This window comes from Anolis carolinensis, unplaced genomic scaffold, assembly GCF_035594765.1.
Source record: "Anolis carolinensis isolate JA03-04 unplaced genomic scaffold, rAnoCar3.1.pri scaffold_13, whole genome shotgun sequence".
Taxonomy (NCBI): domain Eukaryota; kingdom Metazoa; phylum Chordata; class Lepidosauria; order Squamata; family Dactyloidae; genus Anolis; species Anolis carolinensis.
The window spans coordinates 6194448-6219489 of NW_026943824.1; the positions used below are offsets into that span (position 1 = coordinate 6194448).

Genomic DNA, 25042 nt, shown 5'->3' on the forward strand with positions numbered 1-25042 from the left:
TTCGCCTCTTGGCCCCGCCCCTTCCCTGGCGCCGCCATCTTGGATGGCGCCTGTGGGCGTCGGGTGTCAAACCCGGTTCTGGCGTCGCCGCGGACGGCAATCCGGATCCGCTCCGGAGCATCAGGTGAGGTTGGGATTGAAACTAGGGCAGGGGAGAGCTCTTCACTGGTTAATTATCATTATTAATTACTATTAATTGAAATATATCTGAGGGGACTTGGTGTGGAGGAGGGTGTCTCTGTGAGGGGAAAAAAGAGGCCTTTGGGGGTTTTCTGTCAAGGGCCGCAGATTGGAATAAGCATGGAGGGCCTTCTGGATTGTTGTCGTTGTTATTATACTTTTTAAGTCAAACTGAGCCTTATTATTATTAGATATTATTTTTATTATTAAGCGATTACATATATTATAATTTTTAAGGAAACTATTTGATGGCACTTGGTTTGTGGTCTCCCTCAAAGGCATAGAAATATAATGAAATGAAGAGGGAGTGGCTTTCTAGGCTGGAAAAGCTGGAGCATTATATTATCATTTTATTATTATTAAGGAAACTATTTGATGGAGCTTGATTTGTTTGTTATTATCATATTATTACAGATGGGAGTGGCTTTCAAGGCTGGAAAAGCTGGAGCATTATATTATTATTATTATTATTTTATTATTAAGGAAACTATTTGATGGGACTTGGTTTGTGGTCTCCCTCAAAAGGCATAGAAATATAATGAAATGAAGAGGGAGTGGCTTTCTAGGCTGGAAAAGCTGGAGCATTATATTATCATTTTATTATTATTAAGGAAACTATATTTGATAGAGCTTGATTTGTTTGTTATTATCGTATTATTACAGATGGGAGTGGCTTTCAAGGCTGGAAAAGCTGGAGCATTATATTATTATTATTATTTTATTATTAAGGAAACTATTTGATGGAGCTTGATTTGTTTGTTATTATCATATTATTATTAGAGGGGAGTGGCTTTCTAGGTTGGAAAAGCTGAGCCTTATTAGATATTATTTTTGTTACCGTGTTCCCCCAAAAATAAGACAGTGTCTTATATTAATTTTTGTTCCCAAAGATGCTCTAGGTCTTATTTTCAGGGGATGTCTTATTTTTCCATGAAGAAGAATTCACATTTATTGTTGAAAAAAAAAAGAACATTTATTATATACTGTACAGTAGTTGTCATCACAAACCAGCATAACCAGACAAACTGTGAATCCTATCAAGAATTTATTGTTACTACCATTGTTTCCATGTACAACACTCTATGGTACGTACATTTACCGATCCTGCATGCTCTGGTGTTCTGTTTGGCGGGCATGCTTCCAAACATAAACGGTGCTAGATCTTACTTTCGGGGGAGGCCTTATATTTAGCAATTCAGCAAAACCTCTACTAGGTCTTATTTTCTAGGGATGTCTTATTTTAGGGGAAACAGGGTATGTTATAATAATATAATAATATGTTGTCGAAGGCTTTCATGGCCGGGATCACAGGTTGTTGTATGTTGCTTTGGTCACAACCTTTGAGGATGCCTGCCATAGCTGTGGGCGAAACGTCAGGAGAGAATACTTCTGGAACATGGCCACACAGCCCGAAAGACATACAACAACCCAATATAATAATAATAATAATAATAATAATAATAATAATAATATTGGGGCTTGGTTTGGGGTCTCCCTCAAAGTCATAGAAATTATAATAAAATCTAGAGGGAGTGGCTTTCTAGGTTGGAAAAGCTGAGCCATTATTATTCAATATTTTATTATGTTATTATATTATTGAGGAAGCAATATTTGATGGGGCTTGGTTTGGGGTCTCCCTCAAAAGCATATAAATGATAATAAAATGAAGAGGGAGTGGCTTTCTGGGTTGGAATTTTGAGCCTTATTATTATTGTAATTTTATAGTATTGCATTAATTTATTATTAGTTTAATTACTATAGTATTAATTATTATCATCATAATCATTATATTTTTAAACTGGACCATATTTGATGGAGCTGGGTTTGGGGGTCTTCCCCAAAGGCATAGATGAAATAATAAAAATGAGGAAGGAGTGAGCCCCAAACTAAGCCACATTTAATATAGTTTAATAATAATAATTGCTAAGTGGGAAAATCTGTCTTGTTCATTATGGTTATTATTATTATTAACTGAAATATCTGCTTCCTTGACTTGGATTTAAGGCTGTCTCTGTAGGGAAAGGGTGACATTTGGATTGTCTCCTACAAAGGCCTGTCATAAAATGGATTATTATTAATTATTAAAAAGTATTGCCATAAAATGGGGAGAGTATCTTGCTGTGAAACTATCACTAACTTTATTATTCCTGTTTAAAATATTTTCTGGGGATATGGTTTAGTTGTGCCTCGCTGAAGAAAATGTTGGGGGAATTCCCCCAAAGGGTTTGGGATTGTAAATGAAAGGGCTTGCTGCATTAGAAAAGTTCCCTTTATAGTTATTATTTTTATTGTTACTGATTTTATTAAAATATTTTGCGGGGCTTGGTTTTGGGGGTATCTCACTTTTGGATTGTTTTGGGATTTTGGAATATTTGTATCTGCATATATGTAAAATATCTTGATGCTGGGATGCAAACCTAAATGCAACGTTCATTTATGTTTACTATATGCATAGCCTGAAGGTAATAGTATGCAGTATTTGCGATAATGTTATGCACGAACCATCAGAGACTATCTTTTAGAGTATTTTGGAATTCCATGTAAGGGATGATGTACTGATATTGCAGGAAGTGGGTTGGATACCTTTAAAATACTTTTTAAAAAACAGGGTTAGGAATGCTTTTGAGGGATTTGAAATACTTGTGGAATGTGTGTATGGGTTACTTTAGGAAGTGAACAGCTTATCTTGGCAATGCCAGGACAACAATTAGCCACAAAATATCTCTTTTCCATGTCTGTCTAGACTGTGTTTGATTAAAAAAGAATTGTGAAGAGATAGCAGTAAGATTTGTGCCATGAAATATACTCCCTCCTCTATCCTTGGTTGCATTGGATACACCATTAAACTGAATGCCCTTCTAACTCCTCAGTTATGATGAATTTTTATTAAATTTTTGGCCTTGCTCTATAACTTCTGGATCAAAGATTGCTCACAATTCGAACCTGACTTTACTTGTGTCCTATTCGGGTTTTTTGCTTCAGAAGGAAGTACATTTCATCGGGAATGCACGGCTGTGATTAATTATTCATAAGTCGTGTATTACTTCTGGAAAACATGAACATAAAAATGTGATACCAGTGCTTGATTTACTCTAAAGATTTACCGTCTTGGCTGCTGCATGGTGTATTTTGTGTGCTAGTTTTGGAAGTTTATTATCTTTTTCAATGGAAAAGGTAAAGCTGGGATTTCTTTATTCTCTATAATAATAATAATAATAATAATAATAATAATAATAATAATAATGTATTTCCCCGTACAACAAAGTAAAAATACAAAAATATTAAAATTTACACCAAACACAGATACAGAATTGAGGTCAATGTAAATAAGAACCCATGATTGCAGAGCTATAAATAAACACAATAAAAGTAAATGTAATAATCTCACCCTGGGAAATCAGGATCCAAATCCTCCTGATTTTCAGCAAGTCACACTCTCTCAGCTTCAGGAGAAGGCATAGAATCTAGAATCATAGAGTTGTTAGAAACTCCAAGGGCCATCTAGTCCAATTTCCCTCTGCCCTGCAGGAAAAACACAATCAAAGTACTCCCTACAGATGACCATCCAGCTTCTGTTTAAAAGCCTTCAAAGAAGGGAGTTTCCACCAGACTCCGAAGCACAGTGTTCCACTGTTGAACAGTTCTCCTTATGATCAGAAGTTCTTCCTAAGGTTTAGGTGGAATCTCCTGTCATTTCAACCCATGGCTCCATTGAGTCCTAGCTTCCACGGTAGTATAAGGGAGGGCTTTCTGCTGCACTTATGACAGCCATTCAAATATTTAAAGATTGTGATCATGTCTCCTCTCAGCCTTCTCTTCTGGGCTAAACAGACACAGGTCTTTAAACTGCTTCTTAGAGGGATCTATGGTTTCCAGACCTTTGATCCTTTTAGTCGTCCTCCTCTGGATCTCTTCCAGCTTAGAGTCCATATCTCTTAAAAACTGGGGTGCAGAATTGGACAAAGGGTATTATTCCAGACAAAGAGGTCTGACCCAGAAGAAAGGGGCCCCATGACTTTCCTTAATCTGGACACTAGATTCCTTTTGATTCAGCCCAAAATCTCATTGGACTTTTTAGATGCTGCGTCACACTACTGGTTCATATTCAGCTTGTGTTCCACTAAGACTGCAAGGTTTCTTTCACATGTAACTCTGTTGTGGAGCCAGGCCTATCACCTATCATTTTTTCTGCCTGAGTGGCGTAATCCTACATTTGTTGAAATTCATTTTGTTAGTTTTGGCCCATTAGCTCTCTAATTTGTCAAGGTTGGAGTATTAGGTCTCCCTCCCAATTTGGTGCCATCTGTAAATCTGATAAGCTTGGCCTCTAAACTTTGATCCAAGTAATTAATTAAGATCCTGAACTGCCCTGAAAGTCCCAAGACAGAAACCTCTTTATGGTACCCATGAAGAGGAACCATTGGTGAGCACGCTTTGGGTTCCGTCGCTTAATCAATTACAAACCCACGTAATAGTATTATGTAGCCCACATTTTACTTTGTCAAACCTGTTGTGGATCAGTCTTCTCAAGTCAGCCTCATTCATGATAGATGGATAAGGCTTGAAGGAATACAACAACAGCCAGTCTTCTGGAAATACACGTCTGCTAGATTGCAATCTTAGAAGCTAATTGAAACAGACAGACATTCTGTAATCTTTTCCCCTTAACATTGTGTTTACTCTGAAGTAATCCTTATTGAGTTACATGGGGCTTTGGAGGGATTCCTCATCAAAATGAAAAAGTATTCCGCAGCAACATTATTTACTGACATCTTCTCAGATTACCGTAATTCCTTCTGATCTTAACAGATGCCTCGCATGTAATTTTCTCAACAGGAGGAAACCAGCCAAACCAGGCAGAGAGGGATTTGCGAGTCCTGGCTTGTAGGCATGGATATTTCGGGGCGTTTCGGTAGCGGAATATACAAATACCATTGTGTTTATCCCTTGCTTTTGCTGGGAATGGATCACAAAGGCTTCCTGTATCCGATTGGCACATTTAGTTTTGCTTCCTTTGTATTGTCCTTGCTCTGTGAGGTTGGTCGGCCTGCTCACAGGAATGGCATCTTTGCACGCCTCTATAAAACTCATTTGCTTAATGGCATAATCCACTTGTCGGGCTGGAGTCTTGAGAAGTGCTGGTGGAAGGTGAAGGAATACAGACATTCCCTGAGTTACAAACATCTGACTTGCAAATGACTCCTAGTGAAGAATGGGCGTGAGACAAAAGGAAATGAGAGAAATCTACACCTCGGAAGGGAAATCCACTCCTGAAAGGGTTATTATCATGGGGAAAAGGGGTCTCCACTGAAGCTTTATCACCAGTCCTTGTTTCCACAACAAGCCAAATTTTCAAAATCCAGTTCTCACAGGGACAGAAAGTGAGGTGAAACCTTCTGGACAGGGGGTTTCACTTCACTTTTTGTCTCTGTGAGAAATGGATTTTGAAAAAAGTGGCTTGTTGCGGGAACAAGGACTGTATATAAGCTATATATAGGCTAAAGTTACCCTTAGAAAATGATATAGTGAAATCAAAGGATTGTACTTGTGTAGTGTGTTTTCTCCTTTTGTTGTACATTAATTCAAAGACTTTCCTGTGGGTTGAAGTATTTGCAGAAAGTGATAAAATGTGATGTAGTTCTCTCTTTAAATTCCAGCGCTAAGTTAGGCAAGTTCTCAAGTAAATCCTACTTGGAGAAAGACAACAGGGAAGGAATGTGTGTTTAGGATATGTCCTTCATTACTCTGTTGTCTTCATGGTTTCTATTGCGTCTTGAAAACCTGTTGCAAGCTCCCAAGATATTTTAAAAAGCAAACTAATGGGCAGTGATTTGATTTTAATGTTTCTGTCATTGAGCGTAGGCAGAAATTGCAGACATTTCTATTCCCTTGTAATGGTTTTCTTCCCTGTTTATGTAACTGTGGGATCAATTGGGTTTTAATTCCTTTAAAAACTTTTTTAAGCATTTGAAAAAGGGTCCTTGGATTACTGCCTAGGCTCTAGTTATTTTAGCTGATGGAAATACTGATAGCCTAGAGAGGCATTTCTTATTAGAGGGAAATTGTTATATTTTATTTTAGTGTTGTTTATCCCAGTGTGTGGGGCGCACTGTTCCCTCTGCAAATTTTTGAGGCCGAAAGGTCGACACTTGTGCAAATTGCTACGATTCATAGGAGAAAGGATCAGATCTCCAAAGCAGTGATAGCAGAATGTCAATAGAAAACCCGAGATGACAGGCTTAGGTAGTTTTTGTGCTTTTCCCCTCTCAGCTATGCTTCAATGTTGTGACTTGAGCAGGCAGGACATAAAAATATTGCACAGAAACAGAGTAGAAAGAGATTTAATAATCCTGTGAAATACATCAGGTATGTTCTTGTTTCCCTCTGTTGTTCCCAATAGGCCAGATTTATCCAGTTCTTGTGAATTTCTTGTTCTGAAATGTTCTGCTTGCAATAACTGTCTGGGAACATGGAGGTGACATTTGTTCTGAAATATTTTCAGTTGTAAAACATACTCTGATATTGTATGGGTTTTTCTTTTTTGGTCTGTTATCCTAACACTTTGGCTGATTTGAAAGGACTCAAAATAGTTAACACCTGAATAGAAAGCCTCTTTAAAACCACTTGCTAGCAAACATTTTTTAATGTATATTTCTTTGGGTTTTGGTTTATCAATGCAATCCCACATTGGTTAAAACCTTAAGCCTCCAAATTGTAGGCTGTGCTTAAAAGCATGGCAGGTATGTTGGTACGGATTGAGGATCTTGTCGAACCTGCCTAGTGGCTGCTATCTCCGCAGGAAATGTTAGAAGTAGTGATTAAATCCAACTCTCTGTCAAGTATAAATGACTCATGTAGTATCCTCAGTACGATCATCGGCAAGATCATTTCAAGAGCTCCAGGCTGGGAAAAAACCCCACAGCAGCTTCTTGAATATCAGAAATATTTGTAAAGTATCAGAGTACAGGCAATCCCTGAGTTACAAACATCCAACTTGCATACAACTCATAGCTAAGAACGGGGGTGAGACAACAGGAAGTGAGAGAAATCTACCTCTCGGAAAGGAAATCCACTCCTGAAAGAGTTACCATGCGGGAATGGTGTCTCCAGTGAAGCTTCCTCACCAATCCTTGTTTCCACAACAACCCAAAATGTTCCAAATCCAATTACCACAGGTCAAGAATGTGAGGGGAAATCTTCTGAACAGAGACAGCAGAACAAATGTTATCCAAAGTTTTAAAAATATATATTTTTGGCTGGAGTTAGTTACACTTAAAAATATCCCTATTCCGACTCAATACACATTCAACTTAAGAACAAATCTCCAGAACCTATCCTGTTCTTAACTTGGGTACTGACTGTTTGTCCCCACACTTCTCATTTCACATTCAGCCCAATTCCTGCTCTTGCCAACCTCATTCGAGACTTTAAAATCGGATTAGGAGTGTGTTTGTTCCAAAGTGGATCATTGCTTTTCCTCCAATGGGAAGAATAGTAGCACCATGTAGATATCGCGGATGTTGGGCAGCTAATAAAATCCTGTGGGTTTTCCTGTGCTGGTATTTTCAAATTCAATTTCTATTCCTGCAGCCATTGCAACTTCATTTGCTTGGCCGGGACGCTGCTAATGCTGAGCTTGCACGTTCTCTTAGCTTTTCATTGGCGAAGGGGTAATCTGCTGTGGTCTGGTTAAAGTGGTTAATTTCCTTTTCCTACAATGGCATACTTTTCATGAAAGTACTGTTCCGTGTACTGTTTTCTTAATTCATAATGTGATCTCTTTTTCTGTGCTCCCTCCAGATATTTTATGTCAAATGATTTCTTGGCAAAGGCTTTATGATTAATGTTGTCAGGAAGGAGGGTTAGATGAGAATATAGTGGTGCTATGAATCCATCCTTCTTGCTGATGCCTCAAGCCTCCATAGTAGATGGTTGTACTTGTTGTGTAGATGGATGTTGTACATTAGTTGTGTAGAAAAGTGTTTAAAGAGTAATGGTTGGCTTTCCAACCATTTCCAGTAGAATTGACACCAAGCAAAACATTCTGAGTTCCTTGCCTTCTCCTTGTCTGACAATTCAGGAATCATACACGTTCAAAAAAGCTTTAGTTGTACTGTATTTACTGTTTATTAATGCCTACACCATCGGCCATTGGCATATAAACAAATAAATACAATATGAAACGATATAACTAATTGGAATATTGTTTGTTAAAGTGTAATAATATTAAAATACAATGTAACACATAAAATATAAAAGACAATATTAATGTTAAAATTTAGACAAATTTCAGGTAGCTAAGAGCAAACCCATAGCATCAATTGCAATATCTGCAAATTTAACATGAATTTTTGTTGCTGCCATGGCAAAAAGTAAAACCTTGCCAGTGACCATAGAATCGGTATCACGAAAGAGATAGAAAATCTTTTCTAACACATTAGTGGAATGTAGAATAGATCCCAAGAATGTGAATCTTGGTTCTGAATATAATGCACAGAAAAACAAATAAAGGAGTAAATAATCAGTGTTTGGTGAGTCTCTGTGGTTTACATTTTTTTCCATGGTTCTAAAAGAAAAAGCTTCCTCAGTGGTGGAGCAAGGAACTTAGAGATGTTTTGTTTGGTCATCTTACAAAATGCAGGAAAATAATAAAGATGGAAGCTAATGGAACTGTGTTTTACCTCCCTCTTTTCAGGCCAGCTTTCCAGTTCCTTTGGCCCTTTTCGGAAGGTGATGAAATGACTTTACCAGAACTTGGTCCAAGTTGGATATACATACGGCTTTTTCTGAGCACAGGAACTCACAAAATAGGAAAAATGAAGGCCAGTTTCTGAGGAAATTTATTTGGGGAGAGAACTGCTTTGGTTTTTGGAGACAATAAAAATGACCACTTCGTCGATCCGGCGACAGATGAAAAACATTGTGAACAATTATTCGGAGGCTGAAATAAAGGTCCGGGAAGCTACATCCAATGACCCATGGGGCCCGTCCAGTTCTTTGATGACTGAAATTGCTGACCTGACCTACAATGTGGTGGCCTTTTCCGAAATAATGAGCATGATCTGGAAGCGGTTAAACGACCATGGCAAGAACTGGCGGCACGTCTACAAGGCCTTGACGCTGCTGGATTACCTGATCAAAACAGGGTCGGAGAGGGTGGCCCAGCAGTGCAAAGAGAACATCTTTGCCATCCAGACTCTGAAAGATTTCCAGTACATTGACCGGGATGGGAAAGACCAGGGTATCAACGTGCGGGAGAAGTCCAAGCAGTTGGTCTCCCTCCTCAAGGACGACGAGCGGCTCAAGGCAGAGCGAGCCCAGGCCCTGAAGACCAAAGAGCGCATGGCGCAGGTGGCCACGGGGGTCGGGAACAACCAGATCACCTTCGGCCGGGGATCCAGCCAGCCCAACCTCTCCACCAGCTACTCGGAGCAGGAGTACGGCAAATCGGGAGGGTCTCCGGCCTCCTACCACGGGTGTAAGTACAGACATAGGCACTACCCCAATAGCCCTCTGTGCTTCCTCAGAATTGCCTATTTCTTCTGCAAATTTATGAGCCAAACATTTGCCATTTGCCGATGTTGCCGATAGCCACAATAGGAAAATGGCAAAGTTGTCATCGGCAGGGCAGGCCCAGCCTGTTTTGTTTATGAAACTGGAAAGGGATGTCGCTCCTGATTCACATGAGTAGTCAAAGGCAAACAAACCAAAGGAAACAGGAAGTAAATAAATAAACATATGTGTAATATACTAATATTATTAAGTTATAATCTAAGAAACCATGCATAGATGAATGAGAGACAGTGATTCTGATGGATATTGATTGTAGAGGAGTGCTAGAGCAGGGCTTCTTAAACTTTTCCCACTCACAAACTTTTTGACTGATAATTTTTTGTGTGACCCCACATATATAGGTATTTAAAATAGGGATAAAATCAAACATTTATTGATAATCAGCATTTGCAAGGTTTGTTAAACAGGCTAATTTTACATTTTGTGGAGTATAGCTTAAGAGTTTTGTGCAGAATCTTCTGTAAACACTCTAGTTTTCGCTAACAGATTGATGTTAATGGTGACATTCAGAAACCTTTTCCTGTTGACAATTTTTTCATGACCCCAACATTGAATTAAGGAAACCCCATTTGGGGTTGGGACCCACTTTTTAAGAAGCCCTGTGCTAGAGGACCTAGAGATTCCTAGACATTAATCAAATCCATGAATTATTTATTATCTCTTTCTATAAGTTGGAAGGATAACAGTTTTGGTCGACATTGTCTAAAACAAAAGGGGCTTGTAAGATACACTTATTTTTCCTTGTGTTCTTGGGGTCTGCCATCCAGAGAATAGTAACTCAGGAGTTTGTACTCAGTTTAGGAATTTGTTATTGGTGTTTGAGCAAATCACATATTTAACTGTCCCCAAAAATCATGTCAATTGGAAACAGCCTCACAACAGCAGCCTAATAAAGCATTCCCTCACATCCTACTCTTGGTTTTCCTTTCAGTACTCCTTTTCATCAATTGCTTCAGGAATGAAAGAGTATTAGGGTTTAGGCAGTTGGGATCTGGAAATTCTTTCCAATCTGCTGCTAATCACCTGATGATCTGCTAAGAGATCCCAATGTTCTTCCTGTCACTTTTTTCTGTCCACCATTAATCCTTTTTTAGTGTATCCCCCTCCTCATAGTTGATCAGAATCCTATGTTAATTCTTTCTCACCACAGTTTAGGACTTTAATGTTATACCTGTTAATATATATGTAAGTTTGTTTTTAAACAATCAATAATAGAATTGGAGGAGACCACAAAGACTATCCAGCCCGGTTATAAAAAAGCGCATGGAAAGGCATTATTAGCCATAGAGAAAAACAAAGGGGTCAAATCTGTCTTTAGTGGCCATCAAGAGTCAGGAATGTTTATTTGCCTAGAGGCCAGCCAATCACGTTTTTACATAACAGCAAATATCCCGAAAAACCTTAATCTCAACATTTTCTACTAGCAGGGCTTAGGACATCTAAATTGGATCTATTCAAAGCCATCTTGCATAAACATCTGAGTTAACTGTCATGTGCTGTGTGCAACGGTATAAGAATCTCTTTGTGTGGTGGCCTTACTAAGGTAAAACCTTCTTGACAGCAAGAGAGTTCCCAAATATCTTTGCTGCCAAAACAGGGGGGGCTTCGGCAATCCAAATGACTGGAGGTTGGTGCCGGATGAGATGGTGATGTAGCATCTTCATATTCTCTTTCCTGATGATTTTTAATTTCTCATGAAAACTGCAACAAGACGTCATTTTTAGTACATAGAGGCAGTTCTGTACAGCTCTGATAACGATTGGCTCAGTATAACTAGTACAGTATTCACTGGGATTAGAAGCACAGGACCCCCCATGAAAATGAAATACAGTGAATTAAAAAATGACTTTTTCGTTCCTCTTCCCATTGAATCACATTGGAGAACCTAGAGACTCCTAGGGAAGTCTTTGCTCTAGCAAAATGTAGGTATTCCAACATGACTCTATGATCAGTTTCCATCAGAAGAGATTCCTAAAGAGAACTCATTTTGATTGAGTCCACACATAAATAAAATCATCAGATGTAGAAGGCTGACTGTAAGGTCTCCATCTGAAACATACCTGTGTTTCAATCAGTCAGACTCCATAAAGAGAAACTTTAAAATGGCTTTAAAGTAAAATGGGTTTTGAAAGCTCAGTTTGTATGTTTATTTAAGCAAGTGACGCTGAGTCTGTTGACTTTGCTTTGGTTAATATAGTTGGAAATAGCTAGTCCCATGAATAGAATTGCAGCTGGGGAGAAGGTAAATGTGGCTGATCATCAGGTTGAGATGGAGGCAAACTTGCACATTGTAATGCCATCCCTGTTCCTCTAACAGCTACATCACCGCGAGTGTCTTCAGAGTTGGAACAAGCACGGCCTCAGACGAGTGGAGAGGAAGAGCTCCAGCTACAGCTGGCTTTGGCCATGAGCCGGGAAGTGGCCGAACAGGTGAGCTCCTCCTCCTGCCAAGCCATGCTTTTTTCTTTGCAACAGTAAAGAATCCTGATTTGCAGGGCCTTCTTGGTGGCTGCACTCAGGTGGAAGGACGTCCATTTGGTTTGGGGGAAAAGCAGTAAACGTGAAAGGGATCTAGGAGTCTTAGTAGACCACAAATGTGTGATGTGGCAGCTCAAAAAGCCAATGCCATTATATGCTGTATCCATAGAAGTCTAGTGTTCAGATTGAGGGAAATTGTAGTTTCACTTGATTCAGCTTTGGTCAGACCTCGCCTGGAATAATCTTGTATCCAGTTCTGGGCAAAGCAATTTAAGAGGGATATTGACAAACTGGCTGGGTAGCCAAAGTCTGAAACTATTATTCCCTCTGAGGCACAGCTGAGGGTATTGGGTATGTTCAGTTTGGAGAAATTATGGTTGAGAGAAGGGGATATGACAGCCCTGTTTAAATATTTGAAAGAGGTCCCACTGAGGAGGGGGCAAGCTTGTTTTCTACTGCTCTGGAAATCTAGATGGATGGCACACCTTCACTGGAGTGTGGAGGCCCCAGCTGTCGCTTCAACACTTCTCTTCACTTCAAGAAGTGTGGCCAGGCATTATCACAGAGAGTTGCCTCTTATCAGGTGAGGCAAGCGTTCAGTCATAGGACCTGAGGTCTTGTCTCCCTTCTTGTCTTCCTTTTCCCTCAGCTTCACTTGCTTAATAAGGAAAGGGACTATAGAAGAAGCTATGCAAGAATCAAGTGGTGTACTTCGAAGTGTAAAGGGAAAAATTCCATATAATATAAAGATTATATGAAACACACACATATTGTATGAAATTCTTATAAGGGGTTGGTTTAATCTCTGGCTTGCTAGTAAAACTGAATGGCCATGTCATGAAAGGACGCCTGTCTATAAAGTGCGTCCCTGACATGGAAAGTTTGAAAAGCTCTGCCAGAGTATCTCCACAAAAGGTTTCTTTTTGGGGTCATGTGGCCAATGAAAGATAGCATGAAATTATTTTAGCATTTGATTGCGTGTGTCTCTGACCCAGCCATGGCTTTTCCATTTTTTGCTGGCAAACTGGTATTGACATTTAAAGCTTTGTAGGTTTGGGTAGCTTGTGATTTTTAAAAAATGTAATCCAATATAAGTTTTTCCCCTCCCAATGTGAGGCTTGTTAAATGAGATAGTGTTGCCCTTTTCAAGCATGTGCCCATTTTGAATGCTGTCAATAGAAGGTTCAGTAAAAGAGCTGTAATTCCGCCAGCAGTAAGCAACAATTGGGCGACTGTCTTAAAAAAACCCGTGCTCCCGTTTTGGCAGGAGGAACGCCTTCGTCGTGGCGACGATTTGCGGTTGCAGATGGCTTTGGAGGAGAGCCGCAGAGATACGGTGAAAATTCCCAAAAGGAAAGAAGTAGGTCCTAGGGAGATATTTTCTTTCTAGAGCGAATGGTTCTGGAGAAATAAAGTGGAGTTGTTAGCATACTGCCAATTTTATATCTATGGTGCACAGCCCTTTTCTAAGTGTCACTGTCCCCACATTGTGTTGATAAAAAAGGAATTCTATATTAAGATAAGACAAAGGGAGCACAACTTCTTGTTCTGAAAAAAGGTCTCTCCTGAGCCTAATATGGGCCACTGAGAACCAAGAAACATGGCAGAAATGCCTCCTTTACTTCCAAGAAGTTGCTTGGGCACATTTTATGATCTCTTGCAGACAAAATGGGTGGGTAACTGTCACAACAGTGCATTGCATCACTTTCTGTTCTTAAAAAAGACCTCTTCTGGGCCTAATATGGATAAGCGAGACCCTAAAAAACATGCCAAAAATGCTGCCTGTACTCCCTAAAGGCAATTTGTGCCACAGTCAAAAGATCAATACATGAAGGATATACATGATAATGATGATGATGATGAGCATATTGTGACCTCTGGGGGACCACAGAAATTGTCCTAAAGGGCCATCTGCATGTCACACACCGTCTACCCCTTGAATAAAGCCTTAATGAACAAGAATGTGCAAAAAACAGAGTGATGCATTGTCTCCCTAGAAATGTGCCTCTCTCTTTCTCTCTTTTGGATTGTTTACCCAGAGCAAAACATAAATCCTCTTTCCCCCTGCAGTGCACCACTCTGTTGGATCTCATGGACACCTTGCCCTCTTCGGCGCCAACCCCCCAGAAAACAGAGCCGTGGGGGCCCCACCCGCCTGCAGCAAACTCAACGGACCCTTGGGGGGGCCCTGCGGCCGCCAGCGCTGTCTCAGACCCCTGGCAGTCGTTCGGTGAGAACTTGGACCCACTGTTGTGATTTATTGATTTTGTCCCTTGTTGCAAATCTTCTTTGTGAAGTCTGTCTCAGAGTGTGGGAGAGTCCTTTTGTTTTGAGATTGCAGCTCCAAGAACTCCCCAGGTAACACTGGGAGACTGGGAGTTGGTGTTCAAAGGGAAGAACTATTCCAAACTCTGGTCTGGGGATGCTACTCTCTTCTACCACCTTAAGGTGGTAGAAAAAGAGAGACCGCATTATACCCTATTTCTTTGATTCCGAGGTGTGATTTGTTTGACATATAAGCACCCCTAAAAATGGGTTGCAGCTTTGAATTGCTTTATTATACAGTAGAGTCTCACTTATCCAAGCTAAACGGGCTGGCAGAAGCTTGGATAAGCGAATATCTTGGATAATAAGGAGGGATTAAGGGAAAGCCTATTAAACATCAAATTAAGTTATGATTTTACAAATTAAGCACCAAAACTTCATGTTATACAACAAATTTGACAGAAAAAGTAGTTCAATATGCAGTAATGTTATGTTGTAATTACTGTACGAATTTAGCACCAAAAATATCACGATATATTGAAAACATTGACTACAAAAATGGCTTGGATTATCCAGAGGCTTGGATAAGCGAGTCTTGGATAAGTGAGACTCTACTGTATATCTAAGTATATAAATAAAGCCTTTTTCTGTTGGCAATACTGAAATGATTGCGCATTTTACAATCAATGGTGAATCAGAATAAAAAAAAATATGGTTAATTTGATTAATTGTACTAGGAAGCCGTGACTGTCACTGTGTTCAGTGGGATCGTTCTGCGTATGTTGTCAATTTGTATGCCAATTTACCATATCTAGAACAATATCTTCCTCTTTCCATGCAATTGATATGGCTAGCCTCCTTCAGAGGAGGGCTTCCAATCTCCCTGCCGTAAGCTGTCCGTTGGCGAATGCCGACGTGACAGCCGCCTATGTCACGCTGCTATAATTAGCAGTGTTGTGGCCATGAATTAGTTTGCTTTTAATGCGGCCCCCTCTAGAAAAGGGAGGCACGTCAGCAATGTAGCCGAGGAGTATGCAGATGTATTTGGATGGCATTTGAAATGGGGTTTTGATTTCTAACCCTTTGAGGATGTGGTTTTAGGGATTCAAGGCATACTTTGAGACTGTTTTGTGAGCCTCGTGTTGCATGAATGGCCTATATTGAAGTGGTGTGGAATGTGGTTATAAGGTATTTGAAATGAAGTTTTGGTTTTTCACTCTTTGAAAGTTTGATTCAAAAAGGGTATTTGACCACCCTATTGTCTCTTGGATTGATGGCTTTTACAGAATAGTTGGGATTATCCAGATTTCCTTGATGATTATTATTGTAGGGAAAAACCTGCAATAGGGTTGCCATAAGTTACAATGGATTGAAGGTACACAATAAGATGCACTTACCTTGTTCATCACACTTGCCCTGTACATTTATTAATTCTCTTATATACGAGTCCCCTTATATACAATGGGGTAGTAAAATGGTGTCCCTTATAGAAAAAAGCTTATATCAGACTTTCTTTGAAGAACTGAATTATGTCCCGAGAGTTGTCCTCTTACTGGCTTCTTTCTTCCTATTCTGGGGTTCCCTCCCATCTTTGCCTGGTCCTTGGGGAAGATCTCCCTTAGAATAATAATAATAATAATAATAATAATAATAATAATAATAATAATAATAATAATAATAATAATAATACTTTATTTTTAAAGTTTAAAGTGGTGGTGGTCCCAGTGGTGATGGGCACATTGGGTGCCGTGCCAAAAGATCTCAGCCAGCATTTGGAAACAATAGACATTGACAAAATTACGATCTGCCAGCTGCAAAAGGCCACCCTGCTGGGATCTGCGCGCATCACCCGAAAATACATCACACAGTCCTAGACACTTGGGAAGTGTTCGACTTGTGATTTTGTGATATGAAATCCAGCATATCTATCTTGTTTGCTGTGTCATAATAAAAAAAAAACTTTATTTATACCCCGCCACCATCTCCCCAACGGGTACTCGGGGCGGCTTACATGGGGCCATGCCCAGAGCAAAACAATATAACAAGTATAAATACAACATAACATAGAGCAATTAAACAATACAATAAGTAACAATATACAATATACACTACAACGCAAATCAAAAATCTCCATGGGAAGATTCTAGCCCTCTTCCTTTCATCATCTCCCTTGAGAGAGCTTTTTTTCTATATACTGCCCTCCTGTGGTTGCATACAGACATGCCTAGGTATTCATGTTGGGGGCCCTACCTCCAAATGGGGTTGATTTGTTTAGTTGAAACCCCACTGGTATTTTAAGTTGGATCATGGAGGGTCTGTGTCCCAAGTGTGGTCTAGATCCATCAAGCCATGGAGCGGATATTGTAGAATAAACATACAAACATACATAATTTCACTTTTGTATTTATAAATGGCAAAATCAAGGTTTAGTTTATGGATTTTTGAGGGGTACTGTTTTTCCAATCATGGCTACAAAATTCGTAGAGCCAAACCATACCATGCAAAGCGAGCAGTTAGTTAACTGCGTGTTTGTTGCACTTGCTTTCTTGCTCCTTGGGTCAGCTTGCCCTTTGTTTCTTGCAGCCAAAATGGAGCTTTGGAGAAGCCACACTGAGGACTAATAGTTCTTGGGATTGAAAGGTCTGTTGTACATCTCTTTAAAAAGAGTATTCTCGGCCTAGGGATGCGCAATCCACAGGCAGCACAAGCCAAAACTTGTCCGGCCGCAGCTGTGCTTTCCCCTCCTCCCTGTCTTTCAGCGTTTCATTAACATCCGTGATAAGAGCCCCTTGTTCTCCTTCGCTTGGCTCCGATCCTTTCAGAGAAATGGAGATCTATGCATCTGAATCCAACTCATAAGGGACTTCTCAGAAGGAAGGTGTCCTCCTCAAAGGCCCTTGTTTTTTTCCCCCTGTGACTTTTGTTATCTTTCTTGTGAAAGAGTGACTGTTTGGGGAAACTTCCTTGTAGGGCTTCCCTGCCGGGTGATTTGCATTTCTTGCATGGGATCATTCATAGGGAGGAGGAAATGGGATGAGATTCTCTCTAAAGCCTCTTCAGCATTTCCTGTCGTCTTTTTTCTGTTCTTTTTTGCAAAACAACTGAAGTTGGAACCAAAAACTGGCACCTGTCGATGAGCGAATGACCCTGCTGTTCTCAAGCCCGGCATAATTTTTTATAGCATACATGCATGTTTTAAAAATACATCTATAATCAAAATTTATTTAATAGATGGGTTTTTAATTTTTTTTAATACAATGAAAATTAAGGCTGGAGGAATTGAGATGTTAATTTTTTATCTTGAGAATTAAAGTTCAGGAGATACAGCTTTAATGCTTTGAAATTTGGTGTGGTATCGGAGAAGGCCTAAAGCCTTATCCAACTATGGTGATGATGTTTATTATTATATGTTTGCTTTTTCTTGCTTTTTCTTTCTACAAAAGAGACTCAAAGCAGCTTATAGTAAAACCAAGTGAAGTACAATTTAAAATCTGAAGAATATACAAATATTAAAATAGAATTAAATATTAATGGCATAGTTAAAATCCTTAAAGACTAATTAAAATGCATTTGAGGCTAAAACATATTCAACTACAATTCCCATGGCTTTTTGACTTGCCAGTAAGGTAGCCAAGGATGGGAACTTTTCAGTATAATAACTTTAATCTAGGCTTTGAAAACTATATGTTTCTGGAAGACTGCAACTACCAGTGCCTGTCCATTGGGGGATGCCGAAGACTGCAGTCACTGCCTCAGATGGCTTGCATTTGGAAATGTTGCTGCAATTCATTCATTAATGGGATTGGGCTATTTATCCTGTCTGCAACTATGTTAGGAAGGAAGGAAGGAAGGAAGGGATAGATACAGTTTTATTTTGGTTAATTACAAGAAAAATAAAGGGAACTGAAAATACCAAACAAAAACAGACACAATGAAAACACAGAGCAACAAAGTTTCTGGGTATAATCTGTAATGTAACAAATCAGAAAGAGGCTTGTCTGCAAAGTCTAGCTTGGCTTCGCATTCTGGGTCCTCCAGTATGTGACCAGCTTCCAGCAAAGGTTGACCTGAATAGAACCACACTGGAAGGCTTCCTAGACAAGCGTCCTCTCTGGTTACAAAAATAGCATTCCCTCGTATTTTCACAAAGGGAAAAAACTCTCAAACTTCTGAATTTCCGTCCATATCTGCACTCTTCATAAGAATCCTAGACTTGGAAGAAACCCAAAAGGTCATCCTGTCTGACCCTGTTCTGCCATGCAGGACTAGCACAGTTAGGATCCTTCCGGCAAATAGTCATCTAGCCTCTGCTTAATAATAATAATAATAATAATAATAATAATAATAATAATAATAATAATAATAATAGAAGAAGAAGAATTGGAAGCGACCCCCCAGGGCCATCCAGTCTTAAATGTTATTCTTTAAAAAACAAATGCAACTGTATTTCTTTAGATAGCTATTGTTATTGTCTTTCCCTGAAGGTGCCAAACCGGCAGCCTCTGTTGATCCGTGGGGAGCTCCCTCTGCGTCCACCTCCTCCTCTTCCTCCTCTGCACAGCCTCCCCCAAAGAATACAGACCCCTGGGCTCCCTCCCAGCCATCCTCTGCATCCTCGAAAGCAGACCCTTGGGGGCCTCCAAATAAGTCCATTTCTGCTTCTGGTGAGTGACGTTTTGGCATGTTGTGTTTTTTCCCTGTTAGCTCTAGGCCTTGGCTGGTCTGAATCATCATAGCTAGGAAGTACGGTGGGCCGTCTGCATCCCATGAAAAGTTTATGTGAAAAATGGAATGGCATGGCAGCAAGGCCGGAAGTCTGCCAGACACCTGCCGTCTCTGCAGGATCACAATCTGCGGATCCGACCCGCTTGGCATTGGAAGTGAAGAAACATGAATCCTTGTTATTAATATCATATTATTACTGTACTGGCGAGTCTAATGCCCTGTCTAATCTAATGTGCACCTCCAGGTTCAAAACCCTGAAACCAAAAAAGTATTTACTGCTGAATGTAATGCACAGAAGCAAAAAGTGCACTCTTTTCAAATAGCCTTTTTAGAACATATTGCTGTGAGGTTGGATGAAATAGTTTGATGCATTCTCTTGGACAGAATAAACTGTTTATTCCTGCTGAATCTAAACAATAAGGGAAAATCAAGGAAGTGTTCTTGTCAGTTTTGGGCTGTAGAATGGAAGACAACTTCTTCTTTTTCTTCTTATTCGTATTCCGCTTTATCTCTCTAAAAAAGGTACTCAAAGTGGCTCACAATAAAGCCAATACAGTACATTATTTAATGCTTTGTTGTTCTGCCTCACAGGTAGTCAGTCCTTTGACCTCTTCAGCAACTTGAACGGGACGATTAAAGACGACTTTTCTGAATTTGACAGCCTTCGGACTGCAAAAAAGCAAGGTATGTGCTGTAACAACATTGAACGGCAAGCAATTTTTGTTTGGTTTTTCCCCCCATTTTTTAATTTACTGAAAAAGTCTCCTTTTTCCATTCCGGCAGATTCCAGCTCCACGCTCTCGGCTCAGAACAGTGGTACAACTAGCCCAGACCTCTTTGAATCCCAGCCATCCAGCTCAGCTTCCAGCAAACAGAATGCGGCTCGGAAGACGCCGGAATCCTTCCTGGGGCCCAATGCCGCGCTAGTGAACTTGGATTCTCTGGTGTCGAAACCCCCGCAAGCTGCGCCTTCGCTGAACCCTTTCTTGGCTCCAGGTACATCTCGACATCTAGGGCCAACCTGATGCCTGTTTGGGTGCAAAACTGTGGATTGCCATAATTCAGAGCAAAAAAAAAAAAAAAAGAGTGGAGTATACAAAGGCAGGCAGCTGTAGCCACCAAAATGATCAAAGGTCTGGAAGCCATGAATCACTATGTGGAGTGGCTGAGGGAGCTGGGGATGTTCAGCTTGGAGAAGAGAAGGCTGAGAGAAGATGACAGGAGAGCTATGTTTGAATATTTGAAAAGGTGTTGCATTGAAAAGAAGGGAGCCAGCTCGGTACCTACTGCACTAGGTATAAAAAACCCAGACATTTGCTGAAAACCAATCCGCATTTGCATGGTTTGCTAAATAAGCGATTTTTCCTTTTTATGAAGTACAGCTGAGGCACTTTCTGCAGAGTAGACACTGCACAACAGATTCATGGAAATACAGTAGAGTCTCACTTATCCAAGATTCGCTTATCCAAGCTTCTGGATTATCTAAGTCATTTTTGTAGTCAATGTTTTCAACATATCATGATATTTTGGTGCTAAATTCGTAAATACAGTAATTGCAACATAACATTACTGCATATTGAACTACCTTTTCTATCAAATTTGTTGTATAACTTGATGTTTTGGTGCTTAATTTGTAAAATCATAACCTAATTTGATGTTTAATAGGCTTTTCCTTAATTTCTCCTTATTATCCAAGATATTCGCTTATCCAAGCTTCTGCCGGCCCTTTTAGCTTGGATAAGTGAGACTCTACTGTAATTAAAAAGTGCCATAGAGAGACTTTCAGAAAACTTTTACTGTTGCCAGATTTTGCGCCAGATTTTGCAGGACCCCAACACTGAGCTGAGGGGATCAGCACCCACAATTTCAGAAGAGACTAGGACAGAACTTTCCAAACATTTCATTTTGTTGACACACCATTTTAGGTACACATCTTTTCGCGACACAGTAATTCAGTTTTGCTTGCCAACCAGAGGTTAAACCAATCCCTTCTAAGAGATACGGACACATAGGTAAAGGTTTTCCCCTGATATTAAGTCTAGTCATGTCCGACTCTGGGCGTTGGTTTGGATGTCTGGATGGCCATTTTGTCGGGAGGGCTTGGATTGTACCTTCCTGCTTGGTGGAATAGGGTTGGAACTGGATGGCTCTTGGGGTCTCCTTCAATGCTCTGAGTCTGTGATTTGCAGATGGGACTTTTCTCTTTCTAGGGACAGCGGCTTCGGCAGCACCTCCTCCCTCCTCATCCTCTGCGCCGGCTCTTGTCAACCCCTTCCAAGTGAACCAGCCTCAGCCCCTGACCCTCAACCAGATGCGCTCCAGCCCTGTCATGGGCAGCAGCAGCCCGTCTTTCACTGCCATCCCAGCTACAGAGCCGGTGGCACCGATGGCCGCCTCCCTGACCCGGATGGCCGCGCCGGGGATGGTGGTGGGCTTCGTGGGGCCAATGGTGCCCCCTTTACACAGTACTGGCCTTGTCCCTTCCATCTCGCAGCCTGAAAACACGACTAATCCTTTCCTCCTATAAGGCTCCCTTTATGGCGGAGCAGAGCTCGGTTTGTGGGACTTTATCTGCTGCCGGCTTGAGCCAAACTGTGTGCAGAAAGACCCTCGGAGGCGTGTGTGTTTGCCGTTTACAGAAGAGATTTCTCACTCCTCACCTAGCATTTGCTGCAGAACATACTTTTATTATTTTTCTTCACCAAGGGCTTGTGGGAGCATTGCATTATTTTCTTTTAGATTTTTCAATGCCAAAATTAGTACCCTTTAATTTTCTCCTACATTTTTAGAATTTGTTTTGTCACCAAAGTTAGTTTTTTCCTTCCCATATCCTTCCTCTTTATTTGTTCCTCGCTTCAATATTATCGAAAGAACCGCCCCTTTTAAGTACAGTCCTCTTTGCAATGTTTTATATCCTTGAAGCTTGGACGTTAAAACCCTTCGCTCTTAAATTATAGATCTGAGATTCTCAAGTGCTAGTGAATGCAAACAACCATGTATTCTTCTAGAGACTGTTGGCTCACCCATAGTCCTTATTGATCTTATAGAAAGAACAGAAGAGGAAAAGGAGGAGAAGCTTGGTGTGCATAGGAGTGAAATACCAGAAACTGAAACTGCCCAGTTGTTTTAGTTTGTTTTTGATGCAAAAGTTGATGCAGGTCAGAAAGGGAACAGAACAAAAAGATCCTAAAACAGTATTGGAATTTTGGAAAAGGACGGCCTTATTGTCCTGTTGATCCGTTAGTGGTGGAGTCAAGAAGCTCCATGAGATTGGCGGCCATATTGTCCATTAGTGACTTTGTGTGGGAAATTATTGTGTGTGTTTTTATTTTAATTTTTATTTCTTCTTTTGACTTGGGATGCAGGCTTAAAAAGAAAAAAAAACAGGAAGGGGAAAAGAGAGCAAACAGAGTGATAACGGGAATCCTCACCCTCGTGGGAGGAACACATTTGCCGTGATTTCCTCATTTATTATGCAGTTATCCTTGTCTACTTTTTTGCACTTTTAAAACAGAGTACCATTTTGGGATTTGAGCTTGCAAGGCTCAGTTTCATTTCTTGCATCTTGTTTTATAACGCCCTTCTTATTTAACAGTTTGTAGCGTAGGCCGAAAAAGTAAGATATCGTCTCTTTTTTTTAATGATTTAGTGCCCTCTTATTTATATCTATATCTATATATACATGAATATTTTAGCTCTTGGGTTCCGCAAAGAGAGTTTTAAAAGGGAATATTGAGACACACCGCTTGCTTTGGAAACGGAAGAGTTTTTGATGCAAAATAGAGACGGTGGAATGTGATGCTTAAGAGGACATTTCAAAGGAAAAATAACACTACAGTTGCCTTTCCTCCTTCCCTGTTTTATGAGTACATGCCCGGAAAAACAAAACAAAACCTTTTATAAGACAGAAGATCATGGAAGAAGAGACTCAACTTCTCTCTCTTGTAATACTTTTGAGAAACTTTTAAAAGGAAAACAAAAACAAAACAAAAACCAACCACGGTTGTATGAATGTTTAATTTTAATCAACTAAACTCCTCTAACTAAAGATGGCTCTGTTTACAGTCTTCATTGCGAAACGTGAACGTTGTTGGTTCGTCAGCCTTGTTGTTCTCATTTAAGCCATATACTCAGGTGTCAGTCTTGGAAATCTTGCTTTCGGGGGTGGGGGTGGGGTGGCAATTATACAATGAACTGGGATTCCAAAATGTGCAAAACATCTGAGTCGGATAACCCACTATTTTTGTGTTGTTGCCGGCAGTCTCTTATTTAACATCAATTTGGGACTTGTGTTGGGTGGAGTTTTGGATGTCAGAGCATTGTGTTGAGCTACTCGAATCATTGTGTTTTCATCAAAGATATGCTAATGTGATGGTTCAATTGTTGTTTCCATCATATCAAAAGAGTCTAATAATAGTCGAGTGGCACATTGTTTCCGTTGCTATTTTTCATATTTTTATCTCTCATGTTTAGAAATGTCCAGCTGTTTTGTCTCCTTTTATCATTCAGGCGAAAAATGTGGATCGGACATGGATGCCAGGCAACTGGCATCTCATTGCGCTACCTATGTAAGTATATGAGTCCAGGATACATCTGCATATGCGTTTATATGTTTATTGCGTTGGTGAAGCAACCATAGCTTCCAAACATCATAATTTTACTGAAATAGCCTGGACCGCTGGTCATTTAGACCCCATATCCGGGCACAAAATAAATACAATTTTTATCAATTCTAAGGCTCACAATTCCCCCGTTTTAGGGGCTCCAAACATGAGGTGCGCCTTAAATTGATGGTGATTTAGATTTGGTGAAATATGTATCAGCTCTGGAAGATACTGGTGGGTGATGTTTCAGGTTTGCATCTAGTTATGCGGGCCCTATCCAAATGTTTCTCCAATTCTCTGCCATTGAATAGCCTTTAGAAGAAGCTGCCATGAGTATGGTGATGGTGAAGAGAAGAGGGCTGGAGAGGGGTTAAGAAGAGAGACAGCATTGTTCTGCCTGTGCCACTTTGGTGCTTTGCAATACAAGCTCGCATGAAATGCAATGTGTCGGGCACAGCAATTGCTTTATTTGGGTGCATCTGTACTATAGAGTTGATGCAGTTTGTCACACCTTGAACTGCCATGGCTCAATGCTATGGAATCCTGGGAGCTGTGATTTGGTGGGGCATCAATAGGGCAGGCCTAAGACCTTGCACAGTTAAGACGTTCTTCCTAAGGTTTAGTGTCATCCGATCTGCAGAGGCGAACGATTGGGGCAAACAATATATTATTATTATTAAGCTGAATAATAATAAACTCGGTCTTGTCTTGAGAGTAACTGTTTGAAAGCCAATCGTTTCCCCTCTGATGGAGAAATGTTTTTATAACAACATATACTTTGTACTGCCATTTAATTAAAAGCAGAGGGATATATTTTCCACTTTTTCATGGCAAACAAATAAGGCAGATGTGTCACTCTAGTACCCTGTTTTCCAAACTTATGTCTGTGAAAGATTGGGAGAGAGCTGGCTCCTTTGGGCTGAATCCATGCTCTTGAAGTCTTCATTACTGTACGGCTCTAATTTATCATTTGTACTGTTGTGTCATTAAAAGGTTCTTGTACCTGTGCCCTTTTCTTCCCTCGTTGCGGCGGTCCACAAAAGCCATAGAAAAGGTGGAATGGAGTGTCTTGTCAGAATTAAAACTTGTGTTTCTTGTGATATTCCAGGCTCTTGTGGCTTTTCAGATGCTGGAGTGGATATATTTGGGGACTGACTCCTTGTTCCATTAATACGAAGGTCCAAAGTATTGATGTCTTCAAGGGACTTGTAGTGTAG

General features: G+C 40.2%; 1 protein-coding gene across 1 annotated transcript; it reads left to right on the top strand.

The window, feature by feature from the left end:
* On the top strand, positions 1-24927 carry epn2 (epsin 2). The gene is made up of 9 exons (XM_008121909.3): positions 1-124; positions 8876-9658; positions 12071-12183; positions 13499-13591; positions 14302-14461; positions 18981-19160; positions 19813-19905; positions 20005-20217; positions 21432-24927. Exons 2-9 carry the CDS (start codon positions 9064-9066, stop codon positions 21746-21748), a joined length of 1764 nt encoding a protein of 587 aa, XP_008120116.2. The 5' UTR covers positions 1-124; positions 8876-9063; the 3' UTR covers positions 21749-24927.
* Positions 24928-25042: the final 115 nt, after the last annotated feature.

What these genes read in the sequence shown, in the direction of transcription:
- epn2 (XM_008121909.3), top strand. Translation starts at nt 9,064, where the DNA reads ATGACCACTTCGTCGATCCGGCGACAGATGAAAAACATTGTGAACAAT. An exon ending in AGACCCCTGGCAGTCGTTCG is followed by an intron (nt 14,462 to 18,980) that starts GTGAGAACTTGG and finishes CTTTCCCTGAAG; the next exon opens with GTGCCAAACCGGCAGCCTCT. An exon ending in TCGGACTGCAAAAAAGCAAG is followed by an intron (nt 19,906 to 20,004) that starts GTATGTGCTGTA and finishes CCATTCCGGCAG; the next exon opens with ATTCCAGCTCCACGCTCTCG.